This window comes from Camelina sativa, chromosome 14 (assembly GCF_000633955.1).
Source record: "Camelina sativa cultivar DH55 chromosome 14, Cs, whole genome shotgun sequence".
Lineage (NCBI taxonomy): Eukaryota > Viridiplantae > Streptophyta > Magnoliopsida > Brassicales > Brassicaceae > Camelina > Camelina sativa.
Genome location: NC_025698.1, coordinates 14,703,725 through 14,719,481, shown reverse-complemented (window position 1 = coordinate 14,719,481; position 15,757 = coordinate 14,703,725). Strand labels below are relative to the sequence as shown.

The following is a 15,757-nucleotide window of genomic DNA, read 5'->3' as shown; positions in this document are numbered from 1 at the left end:
GATGAGAGGTTGGAAAAGTCAGTGTGTGAGCAAGAAATAGAACATACTTCAAACAGTGTCAAAGATTTTTGTAGAACAGATGGGTTTGTGGACTACGGTTTAAAAAATGAAGAGAATGCATCATTGGAAAATGCATCTGATAAAAGGAATCGCCAAGACCCACAGGTGTGGTCAGATGTCAACTGCTTCCAACAAAATGATCTTTGTGCAAAGAAGGATAATAAGCGTGACAATTCTGGTGGAGAAGATAGCATCACATTTACATATGTGCCAGGTCTCGAGAACAGCTTAGCTGATTCATCAAACCCCTTGATTCATCATGGCCTACAGGAAAACCAAGAATCAGAAGCTGAAACTTCTAGTGATATCGAAGCCATTAGAATATGGACTAATGGGGGTTTATTGGGACTGAAGCCATCGAAACCTCCAGTCTTGGCTGTGTCAAGTTCTTTCAGTCCAGATTGCAATACCAAGGAAGCTGAAAAAGATAAATCAGACGATCTAGTTGAAAATGCTTCACATAGAAATGTTCTGAATAAATCAAGCTTAGCAACGCCAGGAACCCAAGATCAAAATTGTTCAGATGGCAAAGGCACGAGTGTTGTAGACCAAAGAGAGTGCGATGAGATTTTTTCCGGAGTTTTTGGACTCAGCCACAAGTTACTCACCAATAGTTTCCGCAGAAAAGATTCATTTGCCCTTGATAGAAAGACTGTGCCAGCAACGATTCCAGAGAATGATGAAGTGAATACAGAGAAGATGAGGTTTTGTGACCAAGACTTTAATGAGAAAACCTTAATGGATCCGTTCAGAGATGAAGCTCCTATTGATTGGAGTACTTCGTCCCCGCCTCTTCAACACATGAAAATATCTCTCAGTCCCGCTGACACCCTTCAGGCTTCCAGACTGAAGCTGAAATTTTCAGATGGGGACAGCAACTATAATACATTCTCTTCGTTTCAGTTGCTTCCAGAGGCTGCTACTTTCCTTCCTGATTCTTATTCAGACGATGACACGTTTTGTAGATCCTCTCCTTACATGTCAGATAGCGATGATTATCGTAGCGATAATCACTCCGTATCGAATTCTGAGCAGTGGGAAGAATCTAGTGACAGCCATGAAAGGAAAGAGCAAGAGCTATATGATTCTTTCCATGAGATTAGGCATGTTGACAACAATGCTGAAGTTTCTCCTCTAGCGATGATATCAGAAAGTGGTACTAATGCCCTAAACCTATCATACCTCCAAAATCCTGCTGAGCCCTTACCACCGCCATTTCCACCTGTGCAATGGATGGTTTCAAAGACACCTTCAGACAAAAGTGAAGACAAAACACAGCCCCTACAATTACAAGACGCTCTAAGGTTCGCCTTTGAGAAGCATATTTCGTTGCCTACAGTCAACAAAGAACAGCCTAGCATGGTGACTTCTGCTCCTAAACCAGAAATTAAGGTACGGAGATGATTTGCACCTCTTTTTTTCCTACTTTAGTGCAGTGTGGGTCAGCTCAAATTACGAATCTTAAAAAGCATATGTTCTCTCATAGGTCCATCTGAAGAATAATGTCAGGGAGGGGAAACAAAGTGACAACGCAAAGGAGACAGAAACTGGAGACTTCTTGCAACAAATCAGAACACAGGTGAGTGCAAATGATTCTTTATCTGCAAAAGTTATGTTCTGATTCTTGATTTTTTGTATCATCTTTTGCTTCATTGTTCATTTCTTTCAAATCATAAACAGCAATTCAACCTGAGACCTGTGGTCATGACAACGACGTCATCGGCACCCACAACAACTGACCCTATCATAAACACTAAGATCAGCGCTATTTTGGAGAAAGCAAACTCAATACGCCAGGTCCATCCTCTAATATCTGCATCTATATATATCCAAAGCAAATCTAATCTTGATGTCAGAATCTAAAGTACTTTTTGTCCTAAATCCAACACAACATTATCTATCACTCACTATCTTTTCTTCTTGTCAGGCTGTAGCTAGCAAAGATGGAGATGAAAGCGATACATGGAGCGATACCTAAAAAAACACCTTTTGATCAAAGATTCCAGTTCATCTTGTAATATAATCTCTTAACGACATAGAATACAGAAAAGGGTTATAAGCTAGTCCTGCATGCATTTTTTTCATTGTATCATATCTAATGTGTGGTGTGTACATGATACGTAAATTTTGTCGCGTGTGATCTACTGATCTTGTATCTTTAAAAGAATAAAGTAGTTCAAGGAATAAAAATTAGAGTAAAGGCTATTATGCTCATCCACCTTGAGGAAAAAAAACTCACCTTTGATTTCAATTTTTCAACCAACGATGATAAGCAATTAACACATCAAACACAAAATCATATTAGGTAGTTAACTCATTTTTCTATGACTACTTTTTCTATGTACAATGTACTAGCCACTAATTTGATATTACCATCAAAGCAAGTCGACACAATAGCAACATCGAATGACAAAACAACATAGGGATTCACGTTTCCGGCTATTCGATATATTCCAAATTACGATTAAGAAGCATATGTTCTCATAGGTCCATCTAAAGAATATTGTCAGGGAGGATAGACAAAGGACTAATGGAAAGGAGACCAAAACTGGAGACTTCTTGCATCAAATTCGAACACAAGTCAGTGATAATCGATTCTTCTCATGAAATAAAAGAGTATAATTGGATTCTTGATGTGTTGTATCATCTTTCATTACATTCTTGATTTCTTCCATAGCAGTATAGCATAACATCGATTCAACTTGACACACGTGGTTCCCACAATGACGACCCTACCATAAAAACTAAGATGAACTCGATACTTGGATACGCTAGGTGCATCTTCTAACAATCACCTAATTCTATCCAAAAATCTGATATTTGCTTAATTAAGATTCTAGTTCTTTTCTCTTAATTACTCAATGCACGACACCTTAGCTTGCGGAGGGACAACCTCGAAAAAGGTTTAATCTTTTTCTAAAAGCAATTCTTATTTTGTCGAATCTCTCATGTGTGTATTGTGTAAGTTGATAAGTAGATTTTGTCGTACGTGATATATATCTTCACGAAACGAAAAAACAAAAGAAGCTAATATGCTACGATTTTTTTACGTAGTGGAAGTTAATAGATAATTTTTGTTTGAAATGCATTAGAAAACATATATTTTTATTCGTATCTGAACTATATGGTGTAGAGGATCAGTTTTGTGTCAGCTTTGCTATCGATTCTGGAAGCAATCGCAGTTTAAAAAGGTTGAGGGAGAAAATACTAAAAGATTTAAAAAAAATTAATGGTTATAAAGAAACATTAAAAAGTGAGTTGGCAAGTAAAAGAGACTTCGGAGAAGATAAAGAGAGATCTCAAAACATCTAAGCCGTGAAGTTCGCTTATGTTGTGGTCTTTAATTGTTTTCTTATATTTTGCCACTTGAATCACAACATTAAAATAATAGAGATTATGTTCGTCTGTGAACTGTATTAGTATCTCTTAATGTCTGTCTCGCTCTCGCATTAATTAATATGGAATATTAAATCTTAGAAATTTGCTTGTGGACATGTGACGGGAAATTGAACTAACAGTTTTGTTGGGGTAAATAAAAAATTATTGCTTCATCTGGGGTTGTTTCTTGGACTATACAAGTATGGATGACAAAATTATAATTGTCAACTGGATGATAAAAACATACAACATAATTGTGTCTACACATCTTTTTTCTTGTTGTTGAAAGTGCATGTTTAATGATTTGATCAAGAATTTAGTATCCTACATGGCTACATTAGGTCTTGAGTTCAATCCCAAAACAATGTAGCACACCAAGGTTTTAAACAATACATGATGTTTAACTAAAATAATTACTTTTTTTTATATATATATTTCCATTGGATATAGAGATGACAGAATGACAATCAATATATATTTGGCTAAGACCATCTTCAATGGTTTTCTCTGTAATATAGAAACTCTATAATAAAAGTGAATTTTACTCCAATGCACCTCTATTATCACCTCAAAAATAGAGATTGCTATTTTTTTCTTCTATTTATAGAAGAACCTTTGTAAATAAAAATAGAGTTCCTCTATAAATAGGGAAAAAAATAGCAATCTCTATTTTATAGGTGAGAATAGAGGTGGATTAGACCATTTCCAACTCATCTCCATTTCTGCCTCCAAACTTCATTTTGGAGAAAAACCTTCTCCAACCCCGCTTCATTTCCATCTCCAAAATGAAGATCTCTATATTTGTTTCTATATTTGGAGAATTTTAATTCATTTCTCCATTTTGCAGTTGAACTTTTTTATTTATAAATCAGTCCCTTAAATTTATACATATTTAGATTTTATATCTAAATACAGTTAATTATTATTACTTTATGCTTAAACTTATAAATAATAATTTTAAAATTCAACAATAGCATATATTACATAGAAAATAGATAATACAAACAAAAGAAGATATAAAATAGCATAATTAATAATAAAATTTAAAATACATAATATGACTTAAACTAAAAATTAAAAACAACTTAATACAACAAAGACTAATAATTGATTATTTGTGGGAAAAACACTCTATGGATGCATAAACAAAAAATATTTCATATGTTTATCTTAATAATTAATGAATGTTGTGTAATGTATTGTTGTTTAATAATAAATTTTAAATAGAAATAATATGCTAATTTATTTTTTTGCTAAAAAAAAAATTGGGTCAAATTTGTAATTTTAATAAATAAAGGATCATTATATAAATTAATAATAAGATAGAAAAAAAAATATTCTTAGAATATTCTTTTTTGGAGTAAAAAATAGAGAAATAGATTGGAGGAAAACCATCTGTAAAATAAAGTTACACCAAAATGGAGTAAAAATTAAAGAAATGAGTTGGAGATGCCCTTAAGTAAAACTCACCTCTTATGGAGGAAAAAATAGAGATGGTTAGATAGAGATGCTCTAACAAATACTAAAATTTTATCATCCATAAAAGTTTAAAAATCAGGTAATGGTTTTTTTTCAGAATTCAAAATAACCTTCACATGCCAATTCCTACTTTGGACTGTGTTCATTTGTTCGATAATTTTAATTGATTATCCTCAATTCTTTTTCTTTCCTCTTTAAGTTGTAATTCTAAATCGAAAGTAAAGATTTCCAAAGCATGTACCCTCAAGGAAAGAGTGCCCCTTTTTTCCCAACGACATTAAACACGTATAAAGTTTATTTATAAATTCATCCCACTTTATCTAGCAATAATCAAACATCATTGGCTTTATTAATTTTATGGATATGTCTCCTTTTTACTGTCTATAACCATTACTATTGGAAGTTGTAACCCTCGGAAAGAACCTTGTTGTTAATATCAAATGTGTATTTCTAATTATAGCTAACGCATACGTTTATAGAGCTAATTTTTTTACATTTTATGCACAACCATGAAAACAAACTAAATTGAATTTTATTCTTTATCTTTGTATTTGATCTGGACTACGTTATACGAGTTCAAAATTAGAATTCGGATAGTGATACACCTACGATGTTAATATAAAGTACTAGACTATATGTCCTAGTCGATGCTCTCTAATTAGTTTGAAATATGTATGAGCTATAGAGCATAATCCGACAAGTTCAAATACAAATCGAAAATTTATTCTATATAAGATCAATAAAGTACGAGTCATATCTCTATAATAGACATTAAAGAGAAAAAAATATTTCTCTAATTGATTTCCTTTATTCGTCTAATTAATTTAAAATCACTTTATTAAAGATAGGATTAAAGAACAAACCCCATATAAAAGATTTTGCTTTTCTTTGTAAAGAGTGCTTTTTATATAAAGTGAATTTTGCTAACCCAAAAGAAGCACATACTGAAAAGTTTAAGATTTGAAAGGAGAAAAGAAAAAAAAATGGGCAACCAACAAAAGTTAGTCACCAAATCCATTGAAACCCTAAAGAAAGAAGAAAGAAAAAAAATGGCCTAAGAAAAGATAATCCACCTTTACAAGGTACAACTAATTACATGTGTATATATATATATATATATATATATATATAAACTTCCTTTGTTTTGTATAATACATTCTTTAGCAAATCTATAGGAAAATTCCAAAAAAAAACACCAACTATTTAATATTTGCCAGAAAAAACATGATTTTTTTTCGTTGCCAGAAAAATACGCAGACTATTTTTTAGTTGATAAAAAATACACAAATTATTATTTTTTTCCATTTTCTCTTCGTCTCCGTTACGACCGTTAACGACATTATGACGGTGTTACTATTTTTGAAAAACATTCCAGAAGAAAAAACACAAACTATTTAATTTTGCCAAAAAAATACATGAACTTTTTTTTTTTTTTGAAAATACATAATTTTCTATTAACAAATGTTAGAGATCATAACTCATAATATTCTCTGCTCTCTTGAACTTCATACAAGTTTTCACTACTATTTAGGATAATTGAATTTAAGAACAAAAATATACAATTAGATTAATCGAATTTCCAAATTTCTCAATTAGTATTATTTTTGCATTAAAAAATGGTAAATCTGGTTAGGTTGCAGGAGTTGATGTCCCTCTACGATCTCGATCAAGTTTGCCTACACCAGGCCATTTGATGATTTACACTGGCTATAAGCATCATAAAAGGTACTAAACTAAGGAGATGAATATTTTATGAAAGGTATACAAAGGTTTACAAATGTGGAGATCTCATGAAATTTTAGAGTTTAAGTGTTTATGAAGTTTCAAAATTTGTAAAGTCGGTATAAATCCAAAAAACAACACTAATTGAGAAATATGGAAATCGATTAATCTAGTTTTGTATTTTTGTTCTTGAATTTAGTTATCATAAATAGTAGTAAAAACTTGTATGAAGTTCAAGAGAGCAGAGAAAATTATGAGTTATGATTTTTAACATTATTAATGGAAAAATATGAAATTGAATATTACGTATTTTTTAGGCAAAGAAAAAAAAGTTCATGAATTTTTCTGGCCACAATAAATAGTTTGTGTTTTTTTTTCTGGAATTTGCTTTAAAAATAGTAACGCCGTCACAATGCCGTTAATGGTCGTAACGGAGATGAGGATAAATTGGAAAAAAATAGTAGTTCGTGTATTTTTTATCAACTAAAAAATAGTCTGCGTATTTTTTTAGCAATGAAAAAAGTTCATGTTTTTTTCTAGCAAATATTAACTAGTTGGCGTTTTTTTTAGGAATTTTCCCGCAAATCTATCACGCAATGTAAAATATGTATTAGAACTCTATATTCGAACATGTGATCCCAATTCGAGCGAGGAAGTATTTTATTTTATTATATAAAGTTTGATTTTCAAAATTACTCATTAACAAAATCGTGACGCGTGTTAATTATATCATTCAGATGTTGACACATGTTAATTCCAGATTTATTAAATTTTAAAAAAATAAAAATGTAAAAATTCAAAAGAAAAAAAAAAAGAAAACCTAATTTTATCTAAAACTATAAAGAAATTATATTATTTTATCTAATTAATTATACAATTAATTACTGTTTCTAAAAAAATGTAAATACTCACCTTTTCATAAAGAAAGAGATTGTTGAGGTTAAAAAAAAAATAGATCGTCTCATATTTTTTTCACCAATCAAATAATTTATTCAAGAAGACTGCTATTGTAATATATAAGTTAGGATTATGTAAGATTAACGTATGCAATTTTGTAACTATAAAAATGTTAAAGTGAAGAGATATATAATAGATTATTTAATGTGTTTATAAAGACAATTTGTTGGTAGTAGTAAAAACTAAAGAGTATATTTTAACAGTAAAATATATTTGTATGTACAAATACACTATTAATGGTAATGTAGATAGTAAATTTGTAAATAGATATAAATTAGTGTATTATAGCAAAAAAAAACAATTATTTTCTATAACTAAAAGTTTATCTCTTTACTTTAATACATTGTTTTAACTTACGAAAAGAATTAAATATATATTATTTTTTAAATTCAATTTAATTTTAATAACTTTGAACTCATCTACAACGATTTCTTTAACTAAAAGTGTATCTATTTACTTTTTTTTTCAACCAAACAATAAATTAAAAGGAAATTCCTCGGTTAGTTGCCCAAGGCGGAGGGAAGGAGTTTACAAAAAAAACTTGAGAGATAAGAGAACACGAAACACGGGCAAGACAATCCGCCTACGCACGCGGAATGCAAGAGATGGAAAATAGTGGGAAGGACTCCAGCGAGTTAAACTCAGCGAGCAGTGGAGAGAAACTGAGAAGAGCACACTGACTCCATCTCATTGAACCATACACAGAGTCTGAGAGAGCGACGCTGATTTTTGCCATTGGAAGAAGGATTCCATAAACGCGAAGAAGTCAAAGCTACAGTGGAAGTGGATAAGGAGAAAGCCATTGGTGAAGTTCCCCTTCCCCACTCTTCTTTCTTCTTCTTATCTCGAATCCCAAATTAGGATATTTTGCACTACAATCAATGTTGACATTAATAAACCGAACCGGTTCATCGATCTCTTTCCATAGTCTATAATATGTTTTTTTCCATTATCGATTTCAGTCTTCTGTCGATTTTACAACGATCGATCATTGTTTAAGAATACAACACAAAGTTATATGATTTGGCGTTAAACGAAGATACTGATTCAATGGTTAGTCAGATTTTGGTGTGATTTAAGTTGATTAATTAATAATGCCAAAACTAAAAGTTTGTCTTTAAAAGCTTTCAACTCCATTAAATTTAACTCAAACTCTTAGACATTAATTAAACTACTACATTAGACATTACAACTACTACATCCCTTAAAACTAATACATTCCTTAAACTCTCCACACTAAACTTAACCCACCTTCTTCTTCTTCTTCTTTAGTTATTCTCCCAATCATGAACATTTTGATGGATGGTTTCGGTGAAATGGTTTTCCTCAACTATCTCCCCTTCCTTCTCTCCCTTTATCCTCTTTAGTTGGTGTTTGGTGTTCAGAGCTATTATGTTTCCCGATTTACGAATTGCTCCGAAGGTTTTGGTAAGGTATCGGAAGATGGTGGCGTCTTTGTTGTTGAAACTGTCCATCTTTGAAGACCACTTAACGTCTTTCAGTTTCTGCTTGCCTCTGGATGCATTGACAGCGATCGTGGCAAGGTGATGCTGGTAGGTCTTTCCACTCTTCTCAGGAACTGAGCCGCACGTATCTTTCACGAGCTTGACATTCTCTGCTATGGTTTTCTTCACAAGAGTGAGGGCATTCAAAAAAAAATATGATTAGTAGTCTCAACCGCATAGTCGCACTTTTTACATCAAACTAGATTTTAACCTGCGGTACACCGCAGACATATAATTTTTATTATAATTTATAATTTATATTTTATATTGTATCTATTTGTTAAATATTGGATGTTTTGTAAATATAGGAATAACTAAATTTTCCGGTTGTTGTGCGGCTAAATATTTTTATTATTTTTTAACCTGCAATACACTTCATGACCATTTGTTTGTTATTTAGTTTGTTTTGTTTAGTGTTTGAGATTCTATTTTGATTTTTAATTATTACAACAAAAAATAAGGGATCTAAATACATAATCAGTAATTTATACACTGTGATCAAGTCACATTTTTCATAATGAATTAATTATTTTATAAAATCTTAGTAAAATCAACTTGATTTTATGTCAAATACTCTAATATTGTTAGTGTTGATAAATAATTAAATGAGGATTTAACCCGTATTAACACAAATTTAATAATATTTTATTAATTCCAACATGTCTTTTTTATAACTCATCTACTATATAACCACATTATATAGTATTTTAGACTTTTTTAATTTTACATATTCGTAATAATTAAATTTTTTATTAAGTTTATATATGTTAATTAAAATATTTAAATAAATGTCAATCAAATTTTTTCTTAAGTTAAGAATCAAAGCTTACAGGTTTTGGAAAACAAAATGAGAATCAAATTGTTGTTTTCTTTGTATAAGAAGGATTCAGATATAGAATATCTTCAAAACACAACATAATGTATGGTTAAATATCTGATAGTTTCTATCTCATATTGGTTGCTGTTATTTTTTTAATTGGAATAAAATGTAAAATATTTATGAAACAAAATCTGGAGTAATGTTAGTTTTGGAATTTTTTTAGGGGTTAATGTTGTAAATAACTTTTTAATAAACAAAACTAAAAGGGCATAACACAAAATGTACTTCAAAAATGTTAATATAGATATCACATTGGATACCCCGGGGTATATATTTGCTTCTATGTATAGTTTTTATTTACTAAAAATACTTATTTTATATTCTTTGTTAAATTTATTTTAATTTTAAAAACTCTAAACTCGGACATCTGATCCTAATCTAGTATATAATAAGTTAATAAATAATAACACATTGCCAATACACAAACCGTATAATATTTATACGTGTACAACATGATTAGAGAAAATTTGATCAAATTAAAACAGTTGTATCACTAGAAAAAAAATGTATTCTATGTAAATAGAAAACATACTTTATTAATTCTCTTTAATACTTCGATTTGGCTATAAACTAAATCTAGTCACCTTTAGAGGAATATGGATACAATTGTTTAAAATCAGAATATTATCTTTATATGCATAGTTTGCAAAAATAGTTCAATGGATGAAATTCTTCTTCGACGTAAAATATATACGCACATTTATATTTCCTTTTTGCAATGTCAATTAAATTTATCTTTCATCTATATATTTTAACTAAAAAGTCGATCTCTTTTAAAAGTACTTAAAAGTTGTTCTTTTGCGACTATATAGTATAAAGTTACCAATGAGAAAAAACATATAGTATAAAAAAAGCACGAACTTGAGAAAAAAATAAAGAGAAACATGAACATCGATTAGTGCTTTCCTTTTCCTTTTTCTTTTCCTCTTCTTTTTTTTTCCCTTTCTCTCATCTTTAACATGCTTTAGAGTTTAATAACGTACGTGAATTATGTTAATTTAAATAAAATATTTAAAGAAACATGCTTTGCTTAACTTTATTTGATTTTTTTTCCAAGGCAATATCCACTCAACCGTTCTACTAGATGATCAAGCAAAATTGCACAAATTATTAGTCCAATTTTACCACTATCCACGGACCATGACATGCAAAAAGGGATAGATGTTCCATTTTAGTTTAACATAATCTTGTTAGTGCAGCTAGAACTATATTTGCATATACTATTATTATAAGTTAAACTCTTCCGGATTGAAAACCCAATTTCATTTATTCACAAGTTCACAATAAAAAAAAAAGAAGAGAAATTCTCGATTAAATTTCAGTTTTATTATTTTATCCAAAGAAACTCTCTAATTATAATACTAAGCAAAAGAAGAAACTAAATTTTTCCTAATGAAATTTATTTTTCTATACAATACACAATGAAAGAAAGAAATAAATAAGTGAAGAAAATGGAAGGATGACTTGGAAAAAAGGGAGGCCAAAAAAAGATGATGTGTGACTTGAATTGAAAGCTGATCCCCTCTAGTCATTCAGGCTGCTATTCATCTCTTCTCCTTTTCTACACCAACACAACAACCGCTCTTTCTCTTTGGCGGCTTTGTCCAAATCCAAATCCTTCTCACTTACATTATCTTTTCAATCGCATAAGGTTTTTTCCTAATTTCTTATATTCATTATATTTGTTGAGATTTTAATACAATTTTCTCGGTCTATATTCTAAACCTTACATTTTAATCTCATATTGAAGCATTGAGGTCGAACCCCTTACACCCGAGCGGTAAAGCAGAAGTGAGAAGTCGCTACTCAAGTTGCTATCTCGACTCATACTTCCAAATATTTATAATTCCAAAAATGTTAGTCAATGATGAAAATAAGAAGAAATAGATGATGCTGTTGCGAATTTTAAAAGGATAAATAGTATATCATATAGATAACATAATTAGGTTTTGAATGTGATATTTGTTTTGTTTCTGTGACACAACCCCAATTCAGAAAATACCCCTTCAAATCACGTTGTCGCACAAAAGTATAAATTTTAAAATATTCAATAATTAATATCAAACCATATACATTTTGTGAATCAGTTAGTTATATAAATAAATATTTAGGTAGCTTGTGAATTAATTATAGTAGTTTTTGGCTGTGTTTAGTTATTGTTTTGTATTTCTATATTGCTTGTTCGCTGCTATTGTACCAAAGCTTTAACTCGTTTGATGCAACGAAATAAAGCTCATTCTCTGCATCTGTTTTGCGAATTAAAGCTTCTAAAGATGTTTTGAACTTTTGCAAGTTTAACTAACAACTAAACAACATCATTTATTAGTAGTGATCACTTAGAAATAGTATTAGCAAAGGGAGTAAATTCAAAACCAAATATAATTCACATAAATTTTGATAAAAATCATATTAATAAATAAAAGTGTTAAAACATCACTATTCCAAAATACCTTTTATAAAATATACGGAAAGACTATGAAGACTGTACTGAAAAAGTTTGAAAATATACACATTATGGTGAAAAAGCAAAAGAATACAACACATTTTGTCAGCTGATATATGGATCGATATTTCCTTGAATGCAATAAGCAGTAAATGCGCCTAACATATTCTTTCATAATATTTTTATATTCTCCCTACTAACACTATTGCTTTTCTCTCCTTTCCTACGAAAAACATATAATAATGTTTTCATTTTCATACAAATCTTTTTACAAAAAAGATTGAAATCTTCTTCTTATAAACGTCTCTTCTTCTCTCTTTCATCACTGCAAGAAACTTAAATCACAACTCTCTCTTCTCTCTCCCTTACTCTCTCTCATTTTAATGGCGACCCAAGACTCTCAAGGGATAAAACTCTTCGGCAAAACCATAACATTCAGTGCCAACATCACACAGACGATTAAAAAAGAAGAGCAGCAGCAACAAGTGCAGCCAGAGACACAACCTACAACCTCCGTTAGATCATCTTCGTCGGATCTGACGGCTGAGAAGCGTCCAGACAAGATCATACCATGTCCTAGATGTAAGAGCATGGAGACTAAGTTCTGTTACTTCAATAACTACAACGTTAACCAACCAAGACACTTCTGCAAAGGCTGTCAGCGTTACTGGACCGCCGGTGGAGCTCTACGGAATGTTCCCGTCGGAGCCGGTCGTCGGAAATCCAAACCTCCCGGACGTGTCGGTGGATTCGCCGAGTTGCTAGGAGCTGCGACTGGAGCTGTTGATCAGGTCGAGCTAGACGCTTTGCTAGTGGAAGAGTGGAGAGCCGCCACGGCGTCACACGGTGGTTTCCGGCATGATTATCCGGTGAAGAGACTCCGTTGTTACACGGATGGTCAATCTTGTTAACTATTTTTTACATTTTTATTTGTCTTGTTTTCGGGTTCGGGTTTGGGTTTTGGTTTGGGTGGTTTTTTTCTATATTTAACCCGTAAAAAGAAAGAACGTGGTTAAATTTGCTTTGCTTTTGATTTACTGGATACGTAGTACGTACAGGCTAGCAATTAAAATTAACTTTCTTAATTAAATTAATTAGTAGGTTTTTTTAATACTTGCTTCTCTCTAAACAGCTGTCGCTCTTGTTTCAAAATTTCTAGTTGTAAATTGAAGCTCGTGGGATTTCATATTTTTCTTCTAAAAACAAAGACGGTGACGTTGACCATTAAATACGTTTAATACTTTTTTAGTTAGTATTATTGCTCAATCCCATTAACCTGTAACAATTTACTTGTCCTGATGTTTGTAGCGTTGCGTCGTTAAAGTGTACGTAAAGTTAGTTAAATGATTATGGAGTATAACTTTAAACCAAGAAACCTCATTCAATTGGACATTTAAGTTTTCACTTTTCAGCTATAAACTGACAATCACACTAATGAGGACACCTACAAATATAGAAATAAGGTTTTTACTGTGTTAATGAAGACAAAAAATTGAAATAAATTGGGACAATCTAAAATGCTGTTTTCCAGTTAGACCAATAAACACAAACAAGTAAAGATCTTTCCAAAGAATCCTACTAATCCGTCGGATGTATTATTATAGACTTAGTAGTATTTGTAAACAGAATTTGTTTTAACTTAATTTTCGAGAAACTGACTTGAGTAGAATCAGGTGAATGCTACAGAGAAGCTACTGTGATCATGCAATCACATAAAAGAATACGACAGAAGAGACAACAAAATCAAGACTTGTGTGCAAGTCATGTCCTGAGTTGGGAAAAGAAATTGTGGGCCCTGTGAATTGAGTTCTGGGTTGGTCAGAATTTATAAATGCTGGACGAAGCTCAGAATAATCAATGAGTTATGAGGTAAAGGTTTTGGAAAACGAGAACACAAAGTTGACTTGTGAGGCTAATAGAGAAAGAAACTGCAAACAACCAGATGATAACAAATCCTACATTTTCAAGGACTAGAACAAAAGTAAGAGAAACCATGACATAATAAGATCATAAGCGAAACGAGCAATGGGCAACAATCCATACAGTTTAAACTTTCTCCATTGAGAAGCATCAGTTTCTTTGGGTCCAAACGATATCTAAAACCGAAAAAAAGAGGGAGAGAAAGAAAAGACCGACGACAAACTCACTCACTCAGGACATGATTTTGGCAGACCGGACATAAAGGCTGTCAACGACCTTCCCCATGTTTGCAATGGTGTCGAGAGTAGCCGAGTAGATCGCATCTGCTTTTGGATCTTCGAATATGATGAGGCATCCAGCTCCTTGATCCAATGTACCTGCAAATTTCTTGTCAAGAATCATCTGAGATAGCTTCTTCTCCACATGGTCGAGTGGCAATCCAATCAGCTCAGCAATGTGAGCAATCTCAACTCTTGAGAAAGGCTCGATCAAACGACAAAGATTTTGCTCCAGAAGCGTGTCATAGAGCGAAGAGAGATGCCTGTGGACAATTGGGTCATCTTCAAGCTGTGCTTTGTAGTCACGGAGTGCGTTCTCAAACAATTTCAAGGACCTCTTTGAGTGAGCATCAGCGACTGCTTTCATGGCATCCAGGTCAGGGCCAACGTACTGGAGTCCAGCCTTTGAGGAGATTATTCCTGCAACATCATCAGCTTGGCTAACCATGATCTTGCACAGTAACATGTACTTCAGACTGAAAACCGCTCTTGGATCTCCGAGAGCGTTGAAGGACTCAAAGGCTTCAAAGAAGTAGCTGTATCCGGTTTTGTAGTCCTTCTCTTCAGCGTGAAGAATCCCACTCTGCAGATCAATGGTGCCTTGTTGAGCCGGTGGGACATATATAGCGTTTGCAGCTGTCCTAGCTGCGGTAAGTGCAGCTTTTGCCTTGGGTAAGTTTCTCAATGAGAAGTAAAGTTTGCTCTCCAGCAAGTCTATGTCGACCAAAAGGAGCTTATCATCTAATCTCCTAACCTCTTTAACCAAAGTACTCAACAGCGCCAAAGCTTCAACATACTCCTTGTTCTCCATCAAAAGAGCAGCAAGCCTAGCCTCTACTCGCTGCCTGAGGAAAGTACGCTTCTCAGCACGGGTCCATTCCACCATTTCTTTGCAAAGAGTGATCTGGAGATCAGTTGTTCCGGGTATCTTTGCCACAGCATCAATGATTCCTCTGACGATTTTAGCGGTTTTCGCCTTGGGGATTAGCGAAAAGAAAGGCCTCAACTTGGTCAACAGTTTCCGGAGATCCTCACCTCTCTTCTCCTCAGTCAGTCGATCGCAGAGGTTTGTAATCGCTTGCTCCTTGATCCTTATAGCCTCAGGAGATGAAGAAGGGTCTTCTAAAACCTGGTA

General features: G+C 32.4%; 3 protein-coding genes across 6 annotated transcripts in view; 2 read left to right on the top strand and 1 right to left on the bottom strand.

Annotated features, from left to right (window-relative positions):
- The window catches only part of LOC104741507 (protein SCAR3-like), a 6,217-nt gene extending 3,943 nt beyond the window's left edge, over positions 1–2,274 (top strand). Inside the window, exons 7-10 of one of the 3 annotated variants that reach the window (XM_010462389.1) lie at positions 9–1,452; positions 1,547–1,639; positions 1,741–1,857; positions 1,988–2,274. In XM_010462389.1, coding sequence (XP_010460691.1) covers positions 9–1,452; positions 1,547–1,639; positions 1,741–1,857; positions 1,988–2,038 — 1,705 coding nt within the window. In that variant the 3' untranslated portion in view covers positions 2,039–2,274. The remainder of the gene's footprint in view (positions 1–8; positions 1,453–1,546; positions 1,640–1,740; positions 1,858–1,987) is intronic. The other 2 variants (XM_010462390.1, XM_019236426.1) reach the window with 2 other exon arrangements.
- LOC104741506 (dof zinc finger protein DOF1.5) lies at positions 12,700–13,631 on the top strand. Its single transcript, XM_010462388.2, has one exon. The coding sequence runs from the start codon at positions 12,808–12,810 to the stop codon at positions 13,333–13,335; it is 528 nt and encodes a 175-aa protein (XP_010460690.1). The 5' UTR covers positions 12,700–12,807; the 3' UTR covers positions 13,336–13,631.
- The window catches only part of LOC104741505 (26S proteasome non-ATPase regulatory subunit 11 homolog), a 3,190-nt gene continuing 1,781 nt past the window's right edge, over positions 14,349–15,757 (bottom strand). Inside the window, exon 3 of one of the 2 annotated variants that reach the window (XM_010462386.2) lies at positions 14,349–15,376. In XM_010462386.2, the coding sequence (XP_010460688.1) occupies positions 14,576–15,376 (801 nt within the window). In that variant the 3' untranslated portion in view covers positions 14,349–14,575. Of the gene's footprint in view, positions 15,752–15,757 lie in introns of both variants that reach the window. The other variant, XM_010462385.2, reaches the window with a different exon arrangement.